This window comes from Leuciscus leuciscus, assembly GCF_965113295.1.
Source record: "Leuciscus leuciscus genome assembly, chromosome: 11".
In the NCBI taxonomy this organism is placed as follows: Eukaryota; Metazoa; Chordata; class Actinopteri; order Cypriniformes; family Leuciscidae; genus Leuciscus; species Leuciscus leuciscus.
The window spans coordinates 12,084,084-12,109,398 of record NC_138735.1 but is presented as its reverse complement, the minus strand read 5'-3'; the positions used below and the strand labels follow the sequence as shown (position 1 = coordinate 12,109,398).

At 38.1% G+C, this 25,315-nt stretch overlaps 1 protein-coding gene and 1 long non-coding RNA gene across 3 annotated transcripts in view; both read right to left on the bottom strand.

The window, feature by feature from the left end:
* The window catches only part of gnal (guanine nucleotide binding protein (G protein), alpha activating activity polypeptide, olfactory type), a 168,288-nt gene that overhangs the window by 73,198 nt on the left and 69,775 nt on the right, over nt 1–25,315 (bottom strand). For both annotated transcript variants that reach the window (XM_082184839.1, XM_082184840.1), the window contains exon 5: nt 18,813–18,910. In XM_082184839.1, coding sequence (XP_082040965.1) covers nt 18,813–18,910 — 98 coding nt within the window. The remainder of the gene's footprint in view (nt 1–18,812; nt 18,911–25,315) is intronic.
* Nucleotides 750–6,128, bottom strand: LOC309509879. The gene is made up of 2 exons (XR_014210099.1): nt 2,301–6,128; nt 750–849 (listed from the first exon to the last, which is right to left on the bottom strand). It is a non-coding gene; the product is annotated as an uncharacterized lncRNA (long non-coding RNA).

Sequence of the window (25,315 nt, the reverse complement as noted above, 5' to 3'; positions counted from 1 at the left end):
CCGTATAACTATGCAACCGTCTACTACAGTATCACATCAGGCAGTGCATTGTAGTCTCCCTAAGGAAAAATTCGATTAATTCATTGCTATAGGAGAGGAAGAATTTTCTAAACTTGTTAAATCATCTAAATCGACAACATGTATGTTAGACCCTATCCCAACTAAGCTACTGAAAGAGATGCTTCCAGAGGTCATAGATTCTTAAAATCATTAATTCATCTTTGTCTTTAGGATACGTACCAAAAACTTTTAAGCTGGCTATGATTAAACCGCTTGTTAAAAAAAACGCAACTTGATCCTACGGAACTAGTCAATTACAGGCCGATCTCGAATCTACATCGTCTGTCAAAGATACTAGAAAAGGCAGTATCGTCACAACTATGTTCCTTTTTAGAAAGAAATTATATCTTCCAGGATTTAGACCATACCATAGTACTGAGACAGCTCTCATTAGAGCTAATAAGAGATGAGACTCTGATTGGTTTGACGCACGTAAATCCCAAAACACACCCATTACTCATTATGAGAATAGGGACAACCCTTGTAGACCATGCGCCTGGCTTGCCAACCATTTTTCCCGTCATTAAACTAGCAAAAGTGGATTTGGACACGCCCTAAGTGAACTTGCGCCGTGCGCTTTAGACCGTGCGCTTTAGACCATGCACTTAGATCGTTAAAATAGGGCCCTTAGTCATAAAACCAACCGTAAAGTCGGGTGTCAGGCATGATAAAAAAAAAAGTAAAAAAAAAAGCTCATGGCTCATGCGGTAGTGAAAAATAGGGATATTTACATATGACTTGACAATTTATTTAATTAAATATAAAAAATCTAAAATATGTGCATCATGCCTAGGGTTGGGTACCGAAACCCGGTTCCAATAGGGAACCGGTTCCGACGTAAACGGTAGTAACCAGACCGAATAAGAACGAAACTTTCGGTGCCTGATTTCGGTGCCTGACTTTTTTTCACCGCCCCCTATAAAACATCTCGCGGCACGAATGATCCAATAACAAAACATCTCCAGTTAACCAGCAGAGCATTCATTTAGTTTGTTTGTTAAATAAGAGACGATCTAGCGCTGAACTGTGTTTTTTAAATCAAGTGATCAAAGTGCTCGTTGCCGCTGCGATCAGTGGCGCGGATACAGTGTTTTCTCTTGTGGCTCGCGCACACCGCACTTTCTTCACTCGGCGCGCGCTTCAATACGTTGCAGAGATCGATCTATTTATGAGGCGCCGTCCATATGAGTATGTGCGTGGAGAGTTTGTGTGTGCGTGCTCGCGTCTCAGATGAATATGTGCGCGAGTTTGTTTGTGTGTGTGTGTGCTCGCGTCTCATGAGTATGTGCGCGAGTTTGTTTGTGTGTGCTCGCGTCTCAGATGAGTATGTGCGCGAGTTTGTTTGTGTGTGTGTGCTCGCGTCTCAGATGAGTATGTGCGCGAGTTTGTTTGTGTGTGTGTGTGTGTGTGTGTGCTCGCGTCTCAGATGAGTATGTGCGCGGAGAGTTCCGCGCGTCTCGTGTGTGTAGAGTGTAGAGTTTGCGTGTGTGTGCGCGTGAGCGACTTTAGATGTGACGTTGTGCATTTCATATAGTTGGAGCATTCAGCAGTATACATGTATGTGTGACTACTTAGTATATGTGTATGCAAGCGTTTTATGTGTGCGTGAATGAAGTTCGATTTAAGCCCTAGACGGCGCCTGATATCTATTAGTTCTGGTGAAATCACAAAATATAGCCTAATGCACACAAAGTGTCCCTGCTTGATATAGGCCTACAACCACTGATGAGCATAATTGGTAAAAAAAAAAACTACGAATGCAGATTAGAACCCAAAACCTCTGACACTCTTGACTAAAGTTCAAGTTCAGCTGCAGTGTTCCTCTTCGGGTAAGTCTAGTATTTTAATGGCAACTGCAAATCTTGCATATCAAGTATGAAGTATACCAAGTATATTTATATGAGGCTATACTATGTGTGTTAAATATTTCTGCTCAGTGTCAGATATTTCTCTGTTTTGTAAAAGTCTATAATATATAATATGTAATATAATATATATAAATAATATGAGAAGACAAGATTTTGATCTTAACTTAAGTGTTTTCGGCTACATCAGCACAATTTTTAATTTAATCAGACATCAGAAAATCTTTTTCAGAAAACACACACGGGTATTATTTTTTTGATAAAGTGTGTGCAGTTTCGTTTTCTTAAGTACCGGTTTAAGAACCGTTTAAGCACCGGAACCGAGTAGGTACTGGTATCGGATAAAACCCAACCAATATCCAACCCTAATCATGCCTGACACCTACATAAACATTTTACATTTGGTTATGACTAAGTCATTCTCTTCAAATGCTATGGAAGTTAGAAACGTGTATCCCAATGTCATTTGTAACTTTAGAGACAGTCCCTAAATGTGCGAATGTCCTATGTCAAGCCAGTATATCACTGTGAAATGCGTAGTGTGAAACTTTGTGCGTTAAGTTCATATTCTGAGACAATCTGCTTGCCTGTAGCCTACATAGTACAGCCTACATTTTCCTTCATTACATTTCACTAACTATCAGTGTTTGAACTGCCCCATAATAGTAAGTAAAACTGTATTTATATAGCACTTTTAACGCAACAATGCACAATGTGCTTTACACAATATAAAAACACAATCATTAAAATACATTAATGAAGAGCTATACACAGTACATAAAGAAACAAAAAATATCAAAACCCCAAATACACAGAATACCTCACAAAATATTAAAAGCACGTCTATACAAGTACGTTTTCAGACGACATTTTAAAAACACATTCAGATAATCTAATAACTGGCAAACTATTCCATAGTTTTGGAGCCCTCAATGCAAACGCTCTATCCCCTTTAGTTACAAATCTAGTTCTTGGACCAGCCAGCAGCTTATTGAAAGATCTAAGACATCTCCCTGATTTATAAGGTCTCAGGAGTTCAGTTAAATATATTGGTGCCAAACCATTTAAAGCTTTGTCAACAATAACATTTTAAAATCAATCTTTAAATAAAGAGGCAACCAATGTTAAGAAGCTAAAACAGGTGTGATATGGTGAAATAACTTGCAGCATTCTACACTAATTGTAAACACGATAAAGTGCGATGGTTCAAAGAAGAAAAAAAAAAAAAAAAAACTGATCCAACTTCTTCTGAAATTCAAAATTTTAACTGGAATAAAAATATAGGCCTACACACATTTCTTACTACTTGCTTAATATTCGGAAAAACCCCATAAAAAGCAAGCTCAATCAGATTTTTACTTAAGCTCTGACCAATTATCACAACAAGGGGTGTGCAATATCAATTATGCACAGCAACTGTTTGGTTACCCACATTCTTCAAAATAACTTTTATTTTCAACAGAAGAAAGAAACTTATTTGGGTTTAAAACAACTTGAGAGAGTAAATTATGACTATTTTTTATTTGGGGGGAACTATCCCTTTAATGTTAATAAAACAACAAAACACAAAGAGAAACTCACTCACTGACTGAGAACTTTAATAGTAGCTTTAACAAGAATCAGTGTATAATTTATACAGTGAAGTCTATGTAGTGTTTTAATTTCATATGTTCATTTAATTACTTTCTTCAATACTACTGCTAAATACACCTACTGTATCTGAAAAAATAAAGCACTGTTTATTTCATTTGTATTTTAAGTTGTGTAAAGTTTATCTTTGTTCTTATTTTTTTTTAATAACAAAGAAAATGACAAAGATTTTTATCTTCTCCACTTTGGCCTAAATGTCTGCCATTCTTTTTTATTTTATATTTTGTTACCTACAGCTTTGTTTTTAAAATAGGGACATTTTGCTGTAATGCTAAGGCACTTGCAAAATAGTAAAACCAACTTAAAAAGAATCGCCCACCCCTATTCACAACTTAGTTTTCTTTCTTTTCAGTATTTAACTGCAGAAAAATTTAAGGCCATCCAATTTTTTTGTGTCTGTCAAGCAAGCTTGAAGGACATCCAGACTATTCAGATCCTTAGAACTATAAGTATAACTTTAGGTCATCTGCATAACAGTGACATTTTCTATTATGTTTTCTAATTACAGCACCTAGTGGAAGCATATAGACTAAGAACAAAATTGGTCCTAACAGGGAACCCTGCTGAACTCCACATATGATTTCAGAACATTGGGATACTTAATCTCCAACTGACACTACAAATGTCCTATAATGTGCTATGTGCATTAAAATCTCCACAACACACCACCCCGTTACTCCCATCATCCCCTATCTTTCCTGATAAATTATTGCTTAACTTCTCATATGGGTTATAAAAATGAATTACTCTTATATTCTGATTCCCACCCATACCTCCACCGCTACTGCTTCAAACTCTGTGCTTACATATTAAGCTCTAAATCCTATACCTTGCTTAATAAAGGTTATCACCCCACCACTTATTTCCAGCTTTCCAATCCCTTCGTACTGCCGTAAATCCGTGCACCCCAAACTACAGATGAGATTTAAGCCATGATTCTTGCACACAGATTGTTTGAGGTTTTTCATCAAAATCATCTATACGTGTTTTTTTATTTATTCCAAACCATTTGCAATAATACTTCTAGCATTCCACTGAAGAATTATTAATACCATTACAAACCATCACATGCAGTTTGAGAATTTGAAGTCTGAACTTTTAGTATTTAGTTTATTTGCTCGACTGTTATTCCCTCTACATCCAATCTCCCAGCTGCCCTTGTGATTATTCTAATTCTTTCAGATTTAGTATCAGTTTGCGCTGAACAGTAATTCACTTCTGCAGTGAAGGCAATAAGGCAATTCTTGTCCACTATCATCGACTCTTTCACACTACATTGGTTGCTGCTACTCTCCATTTCTGCTGTACCAGTTTTTTCTTGTACTTTCTGTTGAACTGTCCTCCGAAACTGAACACTTGCTTGCTTCCGCATGTCATTCCTTCCAGAATTTTTTTTTTCTTTCTAAATATCTTCAGCCCTATTTCTTGACCTGGCATCCACCGTACCCAGCACTATGTGTGCCTCCGCAATTACAACATTTCGGATCAACTCCATGTCACATTTACCATATTTGTGCTCACCACCACATCTAGCACATCGCAGTTTCCCTTTACAATTAGCCCCCATATGCCCAAACTTCTGACATTTAAAACGTTTTATCGGAGGCGGAATGTATCGTCCGAACAGCATAACTAATGAAACCAAGAAATACCGGTAACACTTTACAATAAGGTTCATTAGTTAACTACAATGTAAATGTGTGTACCTTGAAATGCAATGTAAGTCGCTTTGGACTTACATTGCACATTTTGGCCAAATGCATAAATGTAAATGTAACATGTACTAATAATGAACTGCACGTACACAGCATTTATTACCGGTAATCTTAATGTTAATTTCAACATTTACTACTACTTTTTAAAAATCTTGTTAAGATTAGTTAATGCTCTGTGAACTAACATAAACTAGTTAATAAAAATACAGCTGTTCATTGTTTAAGTTATCAAAGATGAACAAATACAGTAACAAATGGATAGCTCAATTTTAGTTCATGTTAGTTAATACATTAACTAATGAACTTTATTGTAAAGTGTTACCGAAATACCCCACCGGGCAGTTGTTCCTCTCTGAAATTAATCATTACTGATAGACTATCTTTCCTCTCCTTATTCTTGACAATCTTCAATCGTTTTACACTTATCACCTCTGCTCCTGACAGATTGTTTTTGATTGATTCCTCCGTTACGTCCGTGGGAATTCCTGTTACTACTCCTCTAATCCATTTATTTTCTTCCAGTACACTACTAGTGACTTTAATTCCCATTAATGATTTTAATCCTGATTACAAAATATCAGCAGTCTTCCATCTTGCAACATTTTTTTCAAATTTACAGTCACCTTCCTTCAACGCTTTAGTTATTCTGATTGAATTTAGCACATGTAAGGATTCTGATAATAATTTTATCATTACCTTATAATCCTTTTTTCCTCTTGACCTGTTGATTCTCTCTTTCGCTGTCTGTTCCTGACGCCTGTTCTAACCCTTTTTTTTCCTTTTTCCGACTTTCCACTAAAGTCCAGCTTCCACTTTTTCCACCTTCAAACTCCCTTCCATACAATGAATGAATGAATGAATGAATGAATGAATGAGGCATTTATATAGCGCTTTCATATGTACTACTGTACACCCAAAGCGCTTTACAATCATATCAGGGGATCTCTCCTCAACCACCACCAGTGTGTAGCATCCACTTGGATGATGCGACGGCAGCCACAGTACAACGGCGCCAGTGCGCTCACCACACACCAGCTATAGGTGGAGAGAGGAGAGAGAGTGATAGAGCCAAATCAATGGAAATCAATGGAATACAAGCCTTCCTCCATCCCCTGCTCACTACTGGAATCTACGTCACTACCTCCCATCTCTGCTCCATTCACACCTCAGCTGTTGCCAACCGCCTCGACTGAAAAATACTGTTCGATAGAACTGCTTGGTTTGTTACCAGAGTTATCTGCGTGCTTCCTCAGCGATGAAGTTCCACATTTGCGGCTATCCAACACGAAAACTTTAAGGCAGGTTTTGGATGCAGCAAAGCCTTTCACAATATTGTTTTCTTCATCTGAGATAACTCCAGATTTCTCCCACACACTGGACTTGATTTTTGATGATGTATTGTCGACAACTTTACAATCTCCACTAGCTATTCTTTTCTTCAACTCCTTAGGATCCATCTCGACGACTGCAGGCAGATTGTGATTTTTTTATTTATTGAACGCTTGCGCTGTTTTTGCGACTAAATCTGCGCTCAAAATGCAGGCTGATATCCAGCAGTGTTTTTAATGTTGATCATATTATATGAGCAAGAATGCAATGTTTACCGAATATCCACACTATTTCAAATGTGACATTGATTTTATACAACAGTTCAAAAAATCAAAAGGGTAACATTAAGTGATGTACTACATTTACAGTAAGACAGTATTGTCAGGCTTATTTATGGAAGTAGAATAATGTCAAATGTTTTTGAAATAAAAACCCTGTTGAATTGCACTACTTGAAAAAAATAGGCATTGCATTAACCATGCTTGCATTTTAATGCATTGTATTTTTAGTGCTTACATTTTTATGGGCTGAAATTCAACATGGTTGAATATTTAAGCTGTGAATATTTCAATTAAAAACATTTCAAACACCTTTTCATTATTAAAAATTCAATAATACATATTCACCTTTCATATTTCACTTCCAAAATATTCAAACTGTTTAAAAATACAACCAATAATATTCAACAGGCAATTTTCGGTCCATTTTATTTCGCTTTGCAAATTCGCTTCCACAAATTCAGTGGTTCAAATTCGACAGTAAATTCAACATTGACGTCCAGGAACTGCAGGAAAAGCAGTAGATTGCCGAGCATACTCTCCATCTGCTGTTAGTCGACCTCACCATCAGATGGTGCAAAAGCGCGTGTTGCTGACGAAGACATTCATTCATAAAATGAAAATGATTATCTGTGTCAGTATATGCGGAAAAGATGATAAACACACAAAAGCTGTGTTTATGTTTCATTCAATAACTTCATTGTTACTTTCCCTGTGTATTCTACATGTCATCAGCTTTCTCTACCATAAACAGGATTATAATCGGTTTCCCTCAATACCTCATACTCAAGGATTTCCCTTCCGTTGATACAGTGATATGAAAGACCAATCTTGCACCTTATTAGGGAAGTAGGCTGCTGTAGGCTATTATATAGGCTACAGGCAAGAAGATGGACTCAGAATATGAACTGAACGCGCAAAGTTTCATGCTGAGCGTTTCGTGATATACTGGCATAAAATCAACACATGTATACATATAGTATGCATACGTGTATTGAATTAGCTTAAACTGTCACAGCACTTGCATATTGTCCTCCTATTGTTAGTTTAACTGTAAATCGCTTTGGATAAAAGCTTCTGCTAAATGACTAAATGTAAAAATTGGCTTGACATTGGACATTCGCACATTTAGGGACCGTCTCTAAAGTTGCATACAACATTGGCATGTACGTTTCTAACTTCAATAGCAAACTTAAATGTATTGAATAAATATCAAAAATCCAAAGGCCATAATCCAAAAATATCAAAAATCCAAAGGGCAATGCGCATTATGCCTGACACTAAATGAACACTTTACAGTTGGTTTTATGACTGTAAGTCGTTCTATTCAAATGCTATCGGAGTTAGAAACGTGTATACCAAAGTCGTATACACTTTAGAGACGGTCCCTAAATGTGCGAATGTCCAACATCAAGCCATCTGTATGCCAGTCTATCACTGGGAAACGCTCAGCATTAAGCTTTGCGCGTTATTCTGAGTCCATCTGCTTGCCTGCGAGTTTGGTCTTTTACATCACTGTAGTCCATTAAGCTACGTTAAGTTGTATATGTCCAGCAGGGGAATCCTAAGTATTGAGGGAAACCCTAATAGCCTGCATGCAGCACATCGCCACAATATAAAGTTAAGGCAACTAAACAACCAAGAGAAATATATGTCAACCTCAAAAATGTAACATTGGATCTGTATATCCGCATCGGGGAATAACATTATAATCTCGTTCACGGTAGAGAAAGATGCATGTAGGCTACACAGGAAAAGTAACCGTGAAAACACTGAATTTAACATAAAACAGCCGTCATAATAATCACAAATACACTTACATTGCTGTAAATGAGTTTTATGAATGAATGACTTGTTCTAACTGTTGCTGGTCTTCAACACGCGCTTTTGCACCATCTGCCGGTGAGGTAGACTAACAGCAGATGGAGGGTATGCTCGGCAATCTACTGCTTTTCCTGCAGTTCCTGGACGTCAATGTTGAATTTACTATCGAATTTGAACCACTGAATTTGTGGAAGCGAATTTGCAAAGCGAAATAAAATGGACCGAAAATTGCCTGTTGAATATTATTGGTTGTATTTTTAAACAGTTTGAATATTTTGGAAGTGAAATATGAAAGGTGAATATGGATTATTGAATTTTTAATAATGAAAAGGTGTTTGAAATGTTTTTAATTGAAATATTCACAGCTTAAATATTCAACCATGTTGAATTTCAGCCCATAAAAATGTAAGCACTAAAAATACAATGCATTAAAATGCAAGCATGGTTAATGCAATGCCTATTTTTTTTCAAGTAGTGCAATTCAACAGGGTTTTTATTTCAAAAACATTTGACATTATTCTACTTCCATACTTATTGCTCTATTTTGCAACGAAATCTGTGGCTTTGAACGAAACTTGAGATTCAATAATCCGTTCATAAATACAGCAGCTGTAAGTCCGAAATCGCACACCTCCCTACTATATAGTAGACGAAAAACCGTATGTGACAAAACCAGTATGTCCAAATTCACAGTACTGTTAAAACGGTAGGCAAAAACGTACCTGGATGACCTTCTACTTCCAGCGAGATTCTGGTGTGCACGATACTATATAGAACATACTTTTTTAGCAGCCCTGAAGTAATTACTCAAATTCAAAATAACTACCTACTCAAGAGAGTATGCGATTTCAGACGCAGCCAGCCACTTGCTTCGTTACCGAATGAATGACTCGATGACTCACTCATAAAGACAGTGAGTTACCGCCACCTACTGGCGATTTTAATATAATATTTTTATTAAAATTAAATGTTTTTTTTAACATCATTGCATTTTTATTGAACATGCAGTTAACTGCAGTTTGACTAAAAGTAGTGACTAAAAGTTGACAAAAAATGCAAAGACTTTTCGTCAACTAAAACTAGACAAACTATTTAAGACAAAATGACTAAAATGTAACTAAGACCAATAAGCATTTTCGTCTGAAGATGAAGACTAAGACTAAATCAAAAATGGCTGCCAAAATTAACACTGATACTCAGCTCTATATCTCTTCGCGCCCCAACGAAACTTGCCAATTCAAGAAATTAACGGAATGCATAGCTGATATAAAAATTTGGATGACTAGTAATTTCCTATTTACTTAATTCTGAAAAAACAGAGTTTCTAATGATTGGATCAAAAACCTCTGCACGTACTAACATAGAACACTGTCTAACAATTGATGGCTGCTCTGTCAAGTCTTCGTCGTCGGTTAGGAGGAACCTGGGTGTGCTCTTTGATACCAATCTTTCATTTGAAAGCCACGTTTCTAGCATCTGTAAAACCGCATTCTTCCATCTAAAATATCTAAATTACGACATATACTTTCAATGAAAAATGCGGAACAATTAGTTCATGTTACATGACCTCAAGGCTAGGTTATTGTAATGCTCTTATGGGTGGTTGCCCTGCACGGATAACAAACAAACTACAGCTGGTCCAAAACGCAGCAGCTAGAGTTCTTACTAGAACCAGGAAGTATGACCATATTAGCCAGGTTCAGTCAACACTACATTGGCTCCCTATTAAACATTGTATACATTTTTAAATATTGCTGATTACTTACAAAGCACTAAATGGTTTAGCTCCCCAGTACTTGAGCGAGCTCTTAACACATTATAGTCCTTCACGTCTATTGTGATCTCAAAATTCTGGCCAGTTGATAATACCTAGAATATCAAAATCGACTGCTGGCGGTAGATCCTTTTCCTATTTAGCACCTAAACTCTGGAAAAGTCTCCCTAACATTGTCAGAGAAGCAGACACACTCTGTCAGTTTAAATCTAGACTAAAAACACATCTCTTTAACCTGGCATACACACAGAAAATTATACATTCCTATAATTCAAATCAGTTAAATGATTATTAGGCTGCATAAATTAGGTCAGCCGGAACCGGGAACACTTCCTATCGGCACTGATCCTCAACAAACCCGTCTCCATACCGTCATGATGACTTCTACCAGATGGAACTGGATAATATTCTGATTGTTCCAATCCAATCTAAATTCTGACCTATAATGCTGCCTGAATCTAATCATACACTGTTGGTTCGTTGGCCAGAGGAGAACTGGCCCCCCGACTGAGCCTGGTTTCTTCCAAGTTTTTTTTTTTTTTCTCCATTCTGCCACCTGATGGAGTTTTGGTCCCTTGCAACTGTCGCCTTTTTTGCCTTTGTCGCCTTTTTTCACATTTGTTGCCATTAGCTTTTGGCTCGCTTAGTTGGGGACATTAAATTTAAATTTAAATAAACATTTAATATTCAACAATAATATTGATCTGTCTGCATTGACACCTTTATATGAGAACTGAAGTGAGCTGGACGATGACATCACGGTTTTCTCCAGAGCGGCTATATATATATATATATATATATATATATATATATATATATATATATATATATATATATATAAATGAACTAAATTAATAACTTTTTTACAACAAAAATTAAACATCACTGAACTTACTTAAGCTGGACTGTGATGATATTTTCTTCTGGAAACAAACTTTGTTGCATTATTTTCCTGTTATCGCTGTAAAGCTGCTTTGAAACAATCTGTATAGTAAAAAGCGCTATATAAATACAACTGTTTGTTTAGGTTTCCAATAACGTGCATTTGGGAACGCAAAAAGTCAGACGCGGTTTGTGTTTCATATTTGCACTGTTATCATTTCTATGCGTGGAGCGCGTCTCGGGTTTCTCATGCTGTGAGTTTGGGTTGCTTAACGTTCATCTGGGAATGCAGTGTGCCATTTCCAAGATTTGTAACGCAACTCATTTGTAAATCTTCGCCAACACAGGAGAATACATTTAATGTGTTTCTAAATATGCAAATTGTTGTTCACTGCGATTTCAAAAAAAAGTTTAACCCCTCGCTCTGAGTTTGCATGTTTTGATGTGCACATGTTCTTTTTTTAAAGGGGGGGTGAAATGCTATTTCATGCATACTGAGTTTTTTAGGACCCGTATAAGGAAATTCCGCCGCATCTGACGTCACACACGCCCATTCTCGAAAAAAACTTTCCGAAACTTGTGACAAACCGGAAGGAGTATTTTTGGCACAGAAATACTCCATCAAACGTACAACTTAATTTTTTAAACTTTGTCCATGTTTAGCATGGGAATCCAACTCTTTAACAGTGTGTGTGTGTGTGTGTGTGTGTGTGTGTGTGTGTGTGTGTGTGTGTGTGTGTGTGTGTGTGTGTGTATAATATCTAAATATGGCTATTATCAACTTAACAACCGTTTCTAATTGTAGGGTATTTACAAAGAAATGTATTCATTCCATTATTATTATCATTATTATTGTTATTACTATGCAAATTCTGTGCTTAAGAAATTTGCAACAGTGTGAACATGCCTTTAGTACAATACACTTAACAATCTTAGTACAATGTACTAGATTTGTTTAGTTTAACTATTGCATCCACCTAAAAGTTCACACTACACAGTCTAATCAAGTTAAATCAATACATTTTCCAAAGTAAGTGAAATTTACTAGTTTTTCTTAAGTAAATTCAGCAATTACTTTTTACAGTGTAAGGGCACTTCTCCCGGAAGGGCGCCAGCGCACCAGTAGACCAGAGCGAGAGAGCGAAAGCAGTACGCCCATCAAAGCGCTGTGCTCGGCTTTAGGGAAGTCATCGGCTGCGCTGCAGTCAAAGGACTTAAAGAAATAAACAATGTCACCAAAGAAGTGTGTTTTTGGTTGCCAGGGCAAGACAACCCTACACAGATTCCCCAAGAACCCAGCGTTAAGGGACCAGTGGATGGAGTTTGTTTGTAATTACATCCTATTACAGCAATACACTGGTTGGATAATACCTAAAATGTTATACTGTATAATGATCCCCAAAGATCCCCAAAGTTTATAAATGAAGGTGAAGGAATAATGTGTAAAATCTTTTATGAAGACAGTCCTAAAGTACATTTAGTAAGCTAATTGTATGCTATCATATTAAGTCTTACAAACTACAACTTTACACATTATAATGCATTTCAAGACATAAGTGTCACGGTTTGGGTTTTGTTTCTTGTTCCTGGTTCTTGTGTCATGTGATCCCCTGTTCTAGTCATGTGATCTTGCCTTGTGTTCCCCTGTCTGTTGTGTCATGTTGTCATTGGTTGATTGTTAAAATGTTCACAGGTGTCCCTTGTCTCGTCGTTAGTCCAGTATGTATTTAAGCCCTGTGTCTAGTTCAGTCTTTGTGAGTTCTTGATGTTGTTAAGTGGATGTTCCTGAGTCCTGTTCCTGAGTCCTGTTCCTGAGTCCTGTTCCTGAGTCCTGTTCCTGAGTCCTGTTCCTGAGTCCTGTTCCTGAGTCCTGTTCCTGAGTCCTGTTCCTGAGTCCTGTTCCTGAGTCCTGTTCCTGAGTCCTGTTCCTGAGTCCTGTTCCTGAGTCCTGTTCCTGAGTCCTGTTCCTGAGTCCTGTTCCTGAGTCCTGTTCCTGAGTCCTGTTCAGCCCCTTTCACACAGCGCTTTGAACCCGGGAAATTGCCGGCAAATTGCCAGAGCGCCTTCTGTGTGAACGCAAACTCGACCCGGGATTTATGCCGGGATCGATGCCGGGTCGGGACCTAGTAACATTGCCGTGTTCAGTCCCGGAACGCGCGCTGTGTGAACAAAAGCCGTAATAATGCCGTGTCGTAGTGATGACGCTGAAGCCGGACTCGTTCTCCAGCTGTGAAACGGTACGTAATGCGCAAGTTTATAATCGAATCAGAGAAACAAATGCACAGGCGTGGTTTCTCGAGAGAGAGATCGCAGCTCATAAGCAAACTTAAGACGCTGCTGAGATTACAAGTCACATCGATGTCACGTGTCTTTACGGCATTTTTACGGGTTGTGTGTGAACGGACTCTCTGATTCCGGAAAATCACTGGCAGTGTGAATGAACCAAAATCAAACGAACCCAGGTCAAATCCCGGGTCACTTTATCCGTGTATTTTCCGGAATCTCTGTGTGAAAGGGGCTTTCCTGAGTCCTGTCCCTGAGTCCTGTCCCTGAGTCCTGTCCCTGAGTCCTGTCCCTGAGTCCTGTCCCTGAGTCCTGTCCCTGAGTCCTGTCCCTGAGTCCTGTCCCTGAGTCCTGTCCCTGAGTCTGTAAGTTTGGAGTTTGTTTAATAAAGTGTGCTGCATTTGGATCCTGCTTCCTCCATGTTTCAACTGAATTGTAACAGAAGAACTCACCACAACATGGATCCAGCAGCTGTGAGCAACCAGGCCCTAAGTAAATGACTTTCTGCCCTGTTTCAGGATGGCCGTTATACATCAATATACATTGAGAGATATGCAAGGGACTTTTTGACTTGCTGTCATCTGGGATCATTAGATGACATCCAGCTCGTGGACCTGTTTTGGAGCGGGTTGGATGATGACATTGCTCAATTGATGCCGGAGGACTATACCGGCTGGACCCTGGAGGGATATGTCGACCTGGCCCTCTCCTTGAGCGGTTTGGCATTTACTGTGGGCTTGGCTAATGAAACACCCAGTGAGCTCACAGTACCCCCAGAGCCCTCACCGCTGGTCCCGTCCAGTCCAGAGTCTTCACAGCTTCACGTCTCGTGTGCCCAGCCTGAGAATCTTCACGTCACGCCAACCATCAAGCCAGCCACCGGATTGGTCTATGGCCGTCAAGGACTGGTTTCCAGTGTGGCCGATTCCCCGCTGATGTCAGCACGTGCTGCCACGAGGGCCATCGTTCCAGGGTCTCGTCCCGCCGAGCCTTGGCTTCACGTCAGCCCCGCCGAGCCAGCGCTTCACGTCAGTCCCGCCGAGCCTGCGCTTCACGTCAGTCCCGCTGAGCCTGCGCTTCACGTCAGTCCCGCCGAGCCTGCGCTTCACGTCAGTCCCGCCGAGCCTGCGCTTCACGTCAGTCCCGCCGAGCCTGCGCTTCACGTCAGTCCCGCCGAGCCAGAGACTGTTCACGTCACTTCTGCCGAGCCAGAGACTGTTCACGTCATGAACGCCGAGCCAGAGACTGTTCACGTCACGAACGCCGAGCCAGTGGCCACTCAGGACAAGATGGTCTCTGCCGAGCCAGTGTCTCAGGACGAGATGGTCTCCGCCGAGCCAGTGTCTCTGGACGAGATGGCCAAGAAAATTTTGGGTGGGGGCAGTAGGTCCCGCGATGGGACCATGGAGGCCGCGCCGCCATGGTTTCCTGAAATGCCGCCCGAAGGGACTTCTACGCCGTGGCCGCCCGAAGGGACTTCTCCGCCCTGGCCGCCCGAAGGGACTTCTCCGCCCTGGCCGCCCGAAGGGACTTCTCCGCCGTGGCCGCCCGAGGGGTCTTCTCCGCCCTGGTCCTCTGCACATCCTAATCCGCCCTGGCCGTGGCTCAAAAAGTGTACTTAAGTACAGTACTCAAGTAAATGTACTTTGTTACTGTCCACCTCTGCATGAGATTGACTGAAACTGAGTGTTTCACCCCCCTTTTAAGAAAATACAGCAGCTGTTGCATGTCTATCATACAAAAGTGACCAAATATTAAAGATTAAGTGGACATTGAATGAAATGTTGTTTGGTCAATATTAAAGGTAGGGTCGGCAGTTTTTTTCAATTTTTTTTTCCAAAATTTGTTTAAACTTTCTTTATATACCAATACATAATTCAAATGTAAGTACTCTGAAAAAGAGAGTATAAAAATCGAGTGTCTCTAGTCCTCTCAGGGCGCAATAAACACAGCTACTTATTTCCATTCGGAACGAATGAAATGATTGGCTGGGCGACTGTCACTCTCCCTCTCTACCATGGCTACCACCCCTGCTGCTAGGAGCTGCCCACATGCGCGCACCCGTTTGACTCGAGGAGGCGAAGAGGCACGGAGAGAGGCACGGAAGCTAGGAAGAATCACAATAATGGCAGAGAAAGAGCAGTCAAAATTCCCAGTACCTGCATATACAGTCAGCGAAGGCAAACAAGGCAAAAAAAGGAACTAGAAAGGTAGAAAGGTAGGCTACTTGTCACCGGAGTGTAACGTTAGTCCTCATCAGAGCCAACAGTGCTTTCATCGTGGAAGCTCTTACATGCAAAACACCGTATATGTTATCTTACACGAAATTCACCTTCATCACTGTGTAACTGTTGGTAATGGGAAAACGTGTATCAATGGAACCTGTTTTTAGCTTTGCCTTATGTTACTAGCTCGTTACCGAATCAAACTCAATATATTTTAAACTTTACTATGGAGCTTATAATATGACAAAATGATTTGAATTTGAATTGTGTAAATTTGAATTATTTACAAGTGTAATCTAACAAAATTGAATTTTATGTGGTATTTTAAATAGTTCTGAATTTGATTTCTTGATATTGAACATTTGAAATTTAACGAATTTAAATGTTTTCATGGCTGCATTTTTTAGACATGTATTTTCAAACAGCTATGTTTTTGTTCTGAATTCTTAGACTGCAAATATTTAGTTTTAAAAAATACAGATTCAAGTTTTCAAGATGAAGAAAAAATTCAGAACTTCAAATTCAGTTTTCTAAAATTCAAACCGCGGAAAATTCAGATCTTACAGAAAGTAGGTCACAGGTCATCCACAGGGAAGAGTAAAGGATCTCCGAAAAGTCAAACAGAGCATTTTGGCTGCACTGCAGTAGTTTTCTGCCGCAAACATGGTGGTGGTTCAAGAGAATCCGTGTATCTTTCGTTCAGTCGTTTTTTTTATTTAATATTAAGAGTAGAAAAATGAGTAAACAGCTTGAGTATTAGATTTCTAATATTCTAGTAATAATAGTCCGCTGCTGCAGTTGCACGGAGCTTACAAAACTTAATGCGTGTTTTGCAACTAGGCTACATTTCATTTTCTCATCAAACAACTAGACTAACGAATGGCTCGACACAACAGAAGAGCCTAGACAGGGCTTTCTCTCTGTGTAGACCAGCAGTTGGTCTGAATTTGCTGTAACCTATAGGCTACTGTAGCCTATTTTCCGGACTGTAAGTCACGTTTTATCATGAAACACGCTGTGATTTAATCCAAAGTGTTTTATTTTAATAAAAATTTATTATAATTACATTTCAAAAGGATGCGCTTTGTGCATTCTCTGACATTACATTTATTTATTTCATTAATATTGAGTATCAATTGATGTCAAACAAAACTGTGTGTTATTTTCTCTGGCAACTAAACAAAAAATAATAATAAAAAAAATAATAATAAATAAAAAAAACTTCCAAAGCAAAGCCATTGTGCGTTCTCTCCGCCCTCCGCAGCTTTTCCACACAGATTTTGAGAATTGGCCAGCTAAGCAAAATAGGCCAAAGAAGTAGACTAATGGCTAGTGTCCGGGAGATGCGAGGTACGTTCATATTTATGAAATAAACATAACTGATTTTGTCTACACCTAAATACATTTCCAAGGACCCCCTAATAATAACAGTGATTAAGCCCAAATGTTGGTGGGGGTAATGAACACAATATGTTTGTTTGTTTGTTTGTTTATTTGCCCAAATTGTCTCCACTCTATGCATTTTGTAATAATACAGCAACATTTTTAACTGACCGTAAAAAAACGCATTTTAATATTAGCCTATTCATCAATACTGTAAATAAAATACAACATTTACATGATAAACACTATTAACATGTAGGCTATGTGTAGCCTATTTTACTTTCCCTTACTGTATGACAAATCCTTAAATGAATGCAGAAAACAACAAGAATGAAAAATAATTAGCCATGTATAATTATATGAAGATTATGTAAAATAATATATAGGCTACATAGCCTATAAAATTAGCCTATATTGTGCCCTTTATTACAAACAACATTTTGCCTATTTTAAACACCAAGCCTAAACAAATTTATCTAAATCGAAATGGTTGCGCATCTCTCATTCAGTCAAAAGTTTTCATATTTGCAATGTAACATGTGGATGCTAACTATTAAAGGGATACTTCACCTCTGGAAAGATGAATGTGTATTTAAAATAGGTCATTTATGTAGAAGAAATGTGAAATTATTTTTGAATTTGGAGCTTTCTAGAATGAGAAAAGCCAGAAAATGTTATCGTTATTTTATCGTTTCGATTAATCGATAACAAAAATAGTCATTAGTGGCAGCCCTATTTCAAAGTTGTTATTGTACAGTGATAAACAGGAAAAATTATGCATTTCGGTGTCAGTACAGTCAGAACAATAATATTGTTGAATATTAAGTGTCCTCAACTAAGCAAGTCAGAGGCGACAGTGGCAAGGAACCCAAACTCCATCAGGTGGCAGTACGGAGAAAAAACCTTGGGAGAAACCAGGCTCAATCGGGGGGCCAGTTCTGGTCAACAAACAAGCACATTGCATCCACTGCATTGTTGCCAATCACAGATGTCATTTGAGGGCATGAATGCAATGGCCAATGTTAAAGTTAGTACAAATCCACTCAATAACACTAAACGGTTGAGTTTTGCACACTTGCACTAATCTTTTCATAACAACCAAAGACTAAACATGATGTAAATAAGAGTTTCATTGTGCAGTGTAGACAGCTTTTTAAAATATAACCGACAATGAGCCCATGGTGAACTGAAGTGATCGACAGCTTCAGTGATTATAGAGGGAGCACTCTTTGCTCGATTTCTGTAAATAACGCATTTATAAAAGTTTTATTTTACTGATTCATGAGATGTATAGGAATCCAAATACTGAAAAAGTGGGATGAAGAGAAAGTTTGGACACGCTGCACTGCACTAGTGGGTCGGACAAATAAACATATCCACTCTGCATAATGCAATGGGTTGTGCTGCACACAACAAGAAATCTCCACACAGCAAACATCACAGAAAATCAGCAGAGACACGCTTTGACAGTTGACAACACTACTGTAGGAGTAAAGCTGACACAGATACTCACTCACAGAATGTACATATCAACAGATACTCACTACTGTGCGCAGTCGATGAGCTGATACTCATTTGAGCGCTCGAAACAGGCCTTCACCCCCTCATCATCCCACAGATGCTTTGCATGCTCAAAAAACTCCTGTAAAAATAGAAACAACACACAATATTGAGTTAGCATCTATTTATGTGACACAGTAATTAACAAAAAATAAAAGTAAGAAGGAAAAAAAACATTGACTGCATAAAAACTAAAAAATATAACTTCTGACAGTAACAAACAAATAAACATTATACAAAAACATTTCAGCACAAAATGCTGTGATCAACAAACCACAATTAAGTAAAGTAAGTTTTCAGGGGCAAAAGACCACTTTACTGTATATTATCATTCTAATTCACCACCTGACTCCTGTTGTTGATCTGTAAAACTAAGGCATATTCTCATGAACTATGATGCTGATGTCTTTGCTAACATGTTTAATACAAGCATCTAGTGTTGTCACGATACCAAAATTATTGTTTCGATACCGATACCAAGTCAAGTATTGCGATTTCGATACTTTTTCGATACTTTTCCTGAAAAGAGAGAAACACTCTCAAATATCATTGCTGTGCTTTATTTTAAAACCGGGACAACATTCTAATCATATAACACACTAATAAATGAACATATGAACAGCAGATATATTAAACATTTGAACAAAATATGAAATATAAAAATATAAAAAATAAATTAGAGCAATGACATTCAAGGTATTTTTTTTTATAAATTTAGCAGCATTATCTCATTTATCATAAGAAACATAAGAGCTTTATCTTGATTCTGAACTTTGAATAAGCCTCATTGGTGATATATTTGACATGTGGGGAGAGAGTTGTGGAAGGCCTATACTTCATGTTAAACAAATATATAGCAGCAAAGACAACGTCGGCAGTGTTGACGGCAAAATAGGCTACAGAATAATTCGTTCTGTATTGACAGGTGCAATATTTGAAAATCGATCATATTTTTTTAAAATTACATTTATATTGTATTTATGTCAAAACTTTCAAACATCAAAATGTCATTTATTAATATGTATTCGTGTCAAAATGACATAGAAACATCTTTTCCTATTCTATTTTGCCTGAAAACGCTTCCAACACGCTTGAGTGTCGCGTGAAAAATAGTCGGTTCTATTTCTAGCATACACACGTTTTCCGCGCGTCTCGAGCTGCGCCCAGACTCGTGTGTCACGCAGGCAGAACATGGGAGCCGAAATAAAAACGGACACGACACGCAGCCAGTGTGTCGCCGGCCTTACAAATCTGGAACGTGGTCATTCTTAGAAGTATCGATACTAATAAATTAAGGAATTGTGACGTTTTTAATTTCCGATTTACTTTTGAAGTATCGGTGCACCGTGCAACAGAGAAAGGTAGGCAACGTACTTCCATATGTCACTCCTCGCGTCATCTTTTTCTACGAGTCGTGGACCACTTGTGCTCGCACATGCAGCCATCTCGCTGTAGTGTTTTGTCACATGACACTGACAGCGGCAGGTTCTTTGCTGCGTGCGTCAGGAAAAAAACACAGACGTCCATAGGGAGGCGTTTTTATTTTATTTATTTTTTTTAAGTATCGATACTGATAAATTTAGTTATCGTGACGTTTTTAATTTCCGAGTATCGCGATACTTTTGAAGTATCTGTACACCGTGCAACACTACAAGCATCGAAATATCGCAAATGTACATATCCCGATGTCTATATCGCAACAGCTTGCGATAACTGCATGATTTTAATACTCCAAAAGATAACAAAAAGTCCAAGTTTTAGGTCGACGCAGAGAGTAGACTGGAAATATAACTGTTACATACGTGCGACAACGATAATTCTTTACATTTAAAAGCCGATAACTGATATATTGGCCGATAAATCTAAATTCAGATTTTGATATACACTCACCTAAAGGATTATTAGGAACACCATACTAATACTGTGTTTGACCCCCTTTCGCCTTCAGAACTGCCTTAATTCTACGTGGCATTGATTCAACAAGGTGCTGAAAGCATTCTTTAGAAATGTTGGCCCATATTGATAGGATAGCATCTTGCAGTTGATGGAGATTTGTGGGATGCACATCCAGGGCACGAAGCTCCCGTTCCACCACATCCCAAAGATGCTCTATTGGGTTGAGATCTGGTGACTGTGGGGGCCATTTTAGTACAGTGAACTCATTGTCATGTTCAAGAAACCAATTTGAAATGATTCGAGCTTTGTGACATGGTGCATTATCCTGCTGGAAGTAGCCATCAGAGGATGGGTACATGGTGGTCATAAAGGGATGGACATGGTCAGAAACAATGCTCAGGTAGGCCGTGGCATTTAAACGATGCCCAATTGGCACTAAGGGGCCTAAAGTGTGCCAAGAAAACATCCCCCACACCATTACACCACCACCACCAGCCTGCACAGTGGTAACAAGGCATGATGGATCCATGTTCTCATTCTGTTTACGCCAAATTCTGACTCTACCATCTGAATGTCTCAACAGAAATTGAGACTCATCAGACCAGGCAACATTTTTCCAGTCTTCAACTGTCCAATTTTGGTGAGCTCGTGCAAATTGTAGCCTCTTTTTCCTATTTGTAGCAGTGTTGTTTTCGTCAACGATGACGATAACGAAATTATTTCGTTGACGCACCTTTTTTTTATGACGATAACGCGACGATGACTAGCTAAAAATGGCTCTAAGGTGACTAAAATATGACGAGACGTTTTCGAGTTTTCGTTGACGAGACGAGACGGAACGAAAATGATTATAAGTATGACGTTCAATTAGGGTTGCCAACCGAGAAAAAAAAACCGACGGTGCGGTAGATACTAATTTCTCCCCCTGTTTGTCTATGATCAGCGTAGCGTTTTTAACATCTTGGAACATCATCAGAGAATGCCTTTTTAATTGGTCGTTTCGCATTGTGAGTCACGTATCGTAGCAACGATGACGACAAGTGACAACAGCGGGAAATGTAAAAATGACTACCTCGCTCCGAGCAGCCGGCCGCCGGCGAGAAAGAAAAGAGCACAGAAATGTAAAATTGAATGGTAAAATGACTACCCGTAGCTGGAATGCGTGAGGGACAATGAATACAAGGCCAATTGTACCATATGCCGTCGCGTTTTTTCTGTTTGTCACGGCGGAGTGTGTGATTTTAAGCAGCACGCATCAGGAGATAATCTAATAATTCTATTGAATAAGTTCGCACACAAGGCTACAGAAAACTGTTGTGTTTATTTTTCTTCAAATGCAGTCTAAGCCGGTGAGTTTTGAATGTTATATGTTGTATTTGTTTAAGTTAAAAATAAAACGTATTATAAACTAAACAAATCCATGGTTCATTGTTGGCAAAATTATCATGATAGCCTTTATATTTCACATCTATGTGGTTCAGTCTTGTATATTAGGCCTACTTTGCTATTCTATAAATATATAGGCCTAATAAGTTGTATTATAATATGCTATAAGGTATGAAATATATTTATCTAAATGTATCAATTAGTTTCCACAATATTCACCAGAAGTCATCATTAAGGGGTTATTTAAAAAAAAAAAAATGTTATGAATTGCAACACTTGCTACAACCTGTCAAACCTAAGCCCATGTCCAATACTTTTTAACCTAAATTAATTTTTTAAAGACTAAGTTACTTTTTTTTTTTTTTTTTTTTTTACTAAAATCTGAAAACCAATCTCTTCTGTGAGCACTTAACCTTATAGAAGAAAAAAAAAAAAAAAAAAATTTCCTTTCCCTTTGAAACATCACTTATCAGGCTTATGCTACTCTGAATAATACCTGAACTTCGTATTTTGAGCACTTCTTGCGTTGTTGTTGCTTTTGCCTCTTTATGATGACTCGCTGAATTTTGTCCTAATTTGTAAGTCGCTTTGGACAAAGGCGTCTGCTAAATGACTAAATGTAAATGTAAAATTGACTAAAACTTGACTAAAACCTTTTTGCGTTTTCGTCGACTAAAACTTGACTAAAACTATCAAGTTTATAAGTGACTAAAATGTGACTAAAACTAAAAAGCATTTTCGTCCAAAAGACTAAGACTAAGACTAAAACTAAAAGGGCTGCCAAAAACAACACTGATTTGTAGTGGAGATGAGTGGTACCCAGTGGGGTCTTCTGCTGTTGTAGCCCATCCGCCTCAAGGTTGTGTGTGTTGTGGCTTCACAAATGCTTTGCTGCATACCTCGGTTGTAACGAGTGGTTATTTCAGTCAAAGTTGCTCTTCTATCAGCTTGAATCAGTCGGCCCATTCTCCTCTGACCTCTAGCATCAACAAGGCATTTTCGCCCACAGGACTGCCGCATACTGGATGTTTTTCCCTTTTCACACCATTCTTTGTAAACCCTAGAAATGGTTGTCATGAAAATCCCAGTAACTGAGCAGATTGTGAAATACTCAGACCAGCCCGTCTGGCACCAACAACCATGCCACGCTCAAAATTGCTTAACCCCCTGAGGTCTACGGTATCGCCGGGCGATACCAGCTCGCTTTTTTTTTATCAATGTAAAAGAAACTCATAAATACTCTGTTGACTTTGATTTTCCATAGGAGTTTCATACATCAATCGATTCTGTTAAATGTGTATTATTTTTGTGTATACTCACAATAAAAACAAAGTGTTGTGCTTTTTGCCAAATAAAGAAAAATAAACACGAAGCGAGTTCTGCCTTCTCTCTGCCAGTGAAGTCCATTCTGAAACGCGTCCGAAAAATGAACAATAACTCAGCGAATACTCAGTCAAACAGGCATACAGACACACAGGCATGAAGCTTGAATTCTCTTCTTTTAAATGAAGTAATTTATATAAAAAACAAATATTCTCATCTTGTGAAATCTGTATTAAAAGAGAGCGATTCCAGTCGAGCTCATCTCATCTCATTACGTTTTAATCGGCCCCGCCCATGGAGAGCGCGCGCTATTCAAACGCAAATGACTGAGACGATCCCATACAAACTGTGAACGCCCAATTCAGATAAGTGTACTTGTCTACACTGTCTCGCAGCGCTGTGAGGAATAATAATAATGGAAAACTTACCTCAGAAGTGCTGGTATTTCGAGGAGCAACGGATGGAATAATGTAGTACTTTTTTTTTTTCATTCTCAAGTAAATCGCGTTTCTGTGTGAATGAATGAACGCAGAGATGCGCTGTTTACCACAACTCGCAAAAAGACGGTTTAAATTTGAATTGCGTTTCTGTGTGTGAATGAATGATCTGCTTTTAGCAAACTATTTTGCTATACTGAGTAAAATCGATTGAAATATGTTGAAATAAAATGTATTTGTATAAGCAACGTATTAAACTGCAAATTAACATTTATATTCCTTATAATAAAAACGAAAGACCTATTTTACAGACAAATGAAAGACAACATTTCGTTGATTAGTTTTGGATAGATAACACATTTTTACTGTAAAATATCTGCCACCTCAAATAAGCTTTTGTTTGCCAATTTTTGCTAATATTTTAAATATAGTATGTTTAGTCAATGTAGGCTATATTCGAAGTAATGAATCCTTAACTTTGAAATATGTATGATAAAATGTATACTTTAGTTTTTACAAAGAAAGATTACACTTCAATTGTTGTTGTAATTGTAACCTTTTTAATAAAAAAATATATATTTACAAGGTAGATGTAAACAAATTTTAAAAGGTAAATATAAGCATTTTCTTAAAATAATTTTTATTGTGTTTTATTATTGACAAATTTGGGGAGAGGATACATATTCCAAAACTGAAAATACAGTATGAGAATTAACTGCACAATTAATAGACATGTTTTCCTTGGATATTATACAATTTGCAAGCAAAATTTGTAAAAAAAAAAAAAAAAACCAATTTGGTAGAATATATATATATATATATATATATATATATATATATATACACTGTATATATATTGCTCTTGCATTCTTTCTTGTGGCTATAGGTGACACACTTGTCCCCCATTGTCTCCTCAGGTGTGAATCACTACATATGCATGATGCTGTTGAATGGTTGACGCCCCTTGCGCATATTGCCTTTACAAACAAAAAGTGTTTTACAAGATTTAAATCAATGTATTGTGTTATGTGAATGATAAGGGCAGGATGATTTTCACATCATTTTGAAGAAAAAACTCTAGGCAAAGACATCCATTAGTCAAAAGTCTTATTGACACGTATTTAGTATGTGTTTTGTGGCCTTATTTCAGAAACTTTAGTTTTTTGTTTTTTCAATAACCATGCATAAACATTATTCTCTCAAAAATACAAACATGTACATGCATGTTGCTCACATATTATGGTAGCCCTGTTTGTGCTAAATAGAGTGTAATTATACCTTTACCATTAATATGTTTATAAGCAACTGAAAAAAGCACAAATGTCAGGGCATGTCAGAACATCTCAAGGACACCAAAAACCCCTTAGACCTCAGAGGGTTAAATCACCTTTCTTTCCCATTCTGACATTCAGTTTGGAGTTCAGGAGATTGTCTTGACCAGGACC